The 4711-nt window shown below is 38.8% G+C and overlaps 1 protein-coding gene across 1 annotated transcript in view; it reads right to left on the minus strand.

Annotated features, from left to right (window-relative positions):
* The window catches only part of TCERG1 (transcription elongation regulator 1), a 27370-nt gene that overhangs the window by 11773 nt on the left and 10886 nt on the right, over nucleotides 1-4711 (minus strand). Inside the window, 5 exon segments of the mRNA XM_009993484.1 lie at nucleotides 1-124; nucleotides 911-977; nucleotides 1808-1968; nucleotides 2313-2398; nucleotides 3497-3612. The exon segment at nucleotides 1-124 is cut by the window's left edge and continues 7 nt beyond it. Coding sequence (XP_009991786.1) covers nucleotides 1-124; nucleotides 911-977; nucleotides 1808-1968; nucleotides 2313-2398; nucleotides 3497-3612 — 554 coding nt within the window.

Here is a 4711-nt window from a genome sequence, read left to right on the forward strand (position 1 = left end):
TAGAAGCATGTCCTTGAACTGCTTCATCCGAGCCTCCAGCGGGACGATGGCTCTCTCTCGAGCGGCTTTAATTTCAGCTTCCATGGCAGCCTCCTTCTCTGAATCAATATCCTTATCATCTTTCCTTAAAAAAAAATTAAATGTACAGTGTAACTTCAGAAGTACCAGGCCAGCCCTGTACCAAGACTATGGCCGAGGGACTTTGTGAGAACACCTTCACAACTGGTACAGCAGAAAATGCTGTGACACCAGTGAGACATCAACCCACCAGAGCATGTCTGCATGAGAGGTACTGGATGTTGATAAACCTTTGCTAAAAGTAAATGTACTTTATGCCAAACACACACTCAAAGCCCTAACTGCAAAATAACTTTATGATGTCCAATGATGTTATGATGTCCACAACAAATAAAATGTTAGAACTACTTTTCAAACAGTGCATGTAAGTAATTGGAGTGATGTACATCGCTTCTCAGAGGCAAAACAGACCAAAAGACCAAAACAAACCCCAAACCTTTATACTAAAGCAAAACCAAAATTATCACTATGAAAATCTAGGTGGCTGGACTTTTTGGCAACAAAATCTTGTGCACAGAAATTTACAAGAAACGGAAGCAAACTATTTGAGATAAACTGCATTCAAAATATTCCTCGGATTTACCAGCTTACACCCCCTATTTCCACTCTGAATGGTTGGCAAAGGAGATGTCATTTGATCTATATGTGAATTTCAGCTGAAATATCAAATACTTGGGCCGCTAAAGTAAAAAAGGAGAAAGCTGATGACTGTGTTCACCAATCCTATTAGTTACTGTTCTACTCTGCTGAACAGTATACACACTGCTCGGAAGAAAAACTTGTTATTTTATCTACATAAAATACTGTATTAGTATTGAAAAAGCAAACTTACTTGCGCTTTTTAATTTTAATAGGCTCATCTTCATTTGCTTCCTCTGTGGATTCATGCTCTTCTCTAACTGTAACAGATTTCAGTAATACTTTAGATTTTATCTTTATGACAAGTATATAACTCAGAAATGAAGCCTTGTGCAAGGACATAGGACAATGTGTGCACCAACAATATAATCTGGCAAAGGAAGAATCTTCAGTAGCTCTCAGAGTGATACTATTGGAATTTGGTGGCAGGACTAAGGGACTTCTGGTCAAATCTGTATTTAAAATTAAAAACACTGACCCTTATTTCCAAGGGGGGAAAAACAACAACAAATTGAAACAGTCTAATGAAGCACATTTGGATCCTCTGGTTACCTACTTGCACTTTGCTCTCCTCCAACTACCAAGCCCACATGTCATCCCAGGATCATTTACTAGAACTCATGCCAGAAAGAAGTCTCATCTCAGCAGCCTCTTGAATGTTCTCTACTCTTGGCAGCTGTTTCCAAAACTGTTTTGCAGTTGATGTTTGCTAAGTTAAATCCTCTTCTGCAAAAGCCCATTTGTACATTATGATTAATCTTTTCTGGCCCCCAAATTCCTCTTGCTTGTAAAACTCAGTCCCTTTTTTAGTCAATAAAAACTGTGGGGGTTTTCAGCCTGTTGGCATTTAGAAAAAAAAAAAAAATTAACCTTGTTAGTATCAACTCTCTTCAACAGATTGCTTTTTCTCCAAAGGACCCTATAAATCTGGTGGGAAACCAGCCTTCTTAAATTCCAAGGCTATATACATGTTTTCAAGATGTCATTACATTCCTCTCACTTACTTATATGTTACTAGTTTTGAAAATCAACATGAAATAAGTGATAACTACATTCAGACTTCTTAAGGAAGCAGTAAGATGTCTCTTACTAAGTTTTTTTGCTTCTTCCATGCCCTTTTTGTGAGGAGGTTCTTGAATAATTTTGTCCACGTCAGCTCTTCCAATCAGGTCATCTGGTCGGTCCCACATGGAAAGACGAGTGGTGGGGTTATAGAAGAAGACCCGCTCATCACCAGTCCACACCACACACCTAGAAAGGTTACAGCCCTGTGTCATTGATGTCCTCAGCCCTGCTGCAGACTGTTCCACACACAGGGCCTGGGCTAGCTCCGGGGACACTGCACCACTGCACCACTACCAGAGGGGACACCGAGTTACTGCCTCCTCTGATGGCAGGTTTGAAAAGCAGTTTGAAAATGCTCCATGTCAGGAGCTGCAGTAGAGTCAGTGCTGCCCTAGGAAAATGTTTTAGAGGGCTGAACTGGGTTCTGGGATAAGAGATAACTCATCTCAATGACCCACAAAATATGAGAAGAAACAAACCAACATTACTCAGTCCTGCAGGAGCAGGCCGTGGGGAAAGCTGGTACCTACCAAGGTGTTCCTGGGATAGGAGTGGTTGCAACTGGCTTGGCCTTCTGAGCTGCTTTTTCCTCCTCAGTCATTTCTTCCTCTTTGGGCTCCTCGAGAGGAAACAAGTTACAGTATTCAGGGAATGGCAGGTAGCTAAGTGTTGATCATAAAAGAACAAGCTTGTTTTAAACAAGCAAATGTATTTTGCACCAATGCTGACAAGCAGCTCACAATGACCCTGCCTCTGTGCTTGAAACAGAAACACTAGGTTTTCAACATACACAAACTGCTACTCAAAAATCTCAATTCAGAAAACCTCTCAGTGCTTACTCAACTTTGACTTCAACAAAACCTTCTTGAAATGCCTTCCAAGATCCACATGAATCCTTGGGTGAAGGTCTGAATACAGGGGCAAAGGTGGAGTTTCTCACAAAGGAGTTTTGATTTATTCTTAAAATTGATTTACTTGAAAATGAGATGTGGAGCCACTAACAAAATATGCCATAACCTTTGTAGCAGAAATAAGCAAAGTAGCAACTACACTCAGGCTAGAGTGGTGACTAAAAACAGCAACAGAATTCTGTGATTTTGCCTACTAAGCTACATCAGAGCTGCACAGAAATCAGTATAAATATTTCATTTTTATTCAAACACCTGAGCATTTGCAAGAACTTTGCTTTCTCAGACTCACAATGCTTTATAAAAAAGTTACTTTTGTCTACTGCAATGTACACACTACAGACATTTTCTGGAATGTGTTCCTGACAGACTAAACTTATCTGTTAGAGCACATGGAGAACAGGCAAGCTTTGTTTCAACTATTCAAAACAAAGAAGTAAATAATAGAGAAAGAGCTATTAATTTAAAGACTTCAAACATTCAGGACAACCTTCATTTTCTAAACACCTTAAAATCATGTCTATGTAATTAGCTAAATTTCTTCCATGTTCTTACTAATTTTTTAACTCACACATTCTGTATTTTTCTTTAAAATTACCTTCCCTTTTGTAAAAAAAATAAATAAATAGAGAAAGGAAAAAAACCCCTATCAGTCCAAAAAGGACTCCAAAATCACCCCAGGAATTCAAGAATTCAAGTTACTAACCATGTCTCCTGTCAACATGCCTGGTCTAGAGAGGCAACCACACCTGTAGGATGTAGGTTCAAAATGGCGATACTGACAATTTGGTTGCAAGGTCTTTTACCTCCTTTATAAGCTCTTTTATAGGTTCTTCTTTTGGCTCTTCTTCTTCTGTCTCCATTGGTAAAGGCTCCTCCATAGGCTCTTTTATTGGCTCTTTAATCTTCTCTTCCATTTTTTCTAAATAAAGACACAATTTTCCTTAGTATTGTTAGCAAACAGTTATAGAACCACAACAGATTTGTTTTTATCAGTATGATTTTCCAAGCAAAACAGTAAAACAAAATCTATTTTTAATGTGTTCCAATCACTGACTGTCCTTCCTGGGCTTTGTAGTGTCTGCTTGTAAACACATGATTATCACCTGTCTGTTGGACTAGATGATCTTTCGAGGTCCCTTCCAACCCCTATGATTCTATGATTCGGGACTGGAAAACAAACGATTGCAAGGCAGCCTATCATGTTAAAAAGCTAACTGAAGTGAACCAACTGAAACACCAGTAAAAGTATCAACCAACACTTGCAACCTGCAGGGAAACACTGAAGACACTTTCAGATTTGAAATGCTGTTGACTAAAAAAGCACCTCTCAGAGAAAATTCACGGAGAATAATCTGAGGATTGCTCTGCAGCCATTTAAAAATTATAAGATGTACAATCTTTACTCAGACAGATTAATATTTAATGTCCTAGATGCTTTCACCTCAGTAAAAAGAAGACCTATTGTTTACACCTGAATTATCAGAAAGGTGGGTTTAATTAACCTAACTGTGTGAGTGCTCTGAATTGGTTTAAACAAAGATTTCTTGTGACTGAAAAATTCAGCAGACAATAAAGGGAAGAACTATTTGGGTCCAACTGGATTTGTTTTCCTAAACTACTTTATAAACTGAATAAAATACACAGGATTTTTGCCCCTTCTTCCTTATTTACAAGAACTTTCATCCAATACAACACCCAGGGACAGAATGTGAATTCAGATCAGCACAAATCACAGACTATGACTGGAGTATGATTTAGGGATGTGAACACAGGGAGACAATTTATTTTTTCCTCATATTCCAAATCAGTTTATATACTTAAGGTTTTGAAGAGCTGAAACAGCATTTCAATGATCTCCATTCTTTCCTGGTTTAGTCTTTAGAGTAACTGAACTTCCCCTCACTTTCCACCTTCCTGCAACCAGGATCTTCTCCAACATGAAGTACTTACTTTCTGCTGGAGTGGGAACACGCACTCACCCACATGTCTCAGGACTTGGGAGCAACTCTAGAACCAAA

Source organism: Chaetura pelagica, unplaced genomic scaffold (assembly GCF_000747805.2).
Source record: "Chaetura pelagica isolate M959 unplaced genomic scaffold, ChaPel_1.0 scaffold543, whole genome shotgun sequence".
Taxonomy (NCBI): domain Eukaryota; kingdom Metazoa; phylum Chordata; class Aves; order Apodiformes; family Apodidae; genus Chaetura; species Chaetura pelagica.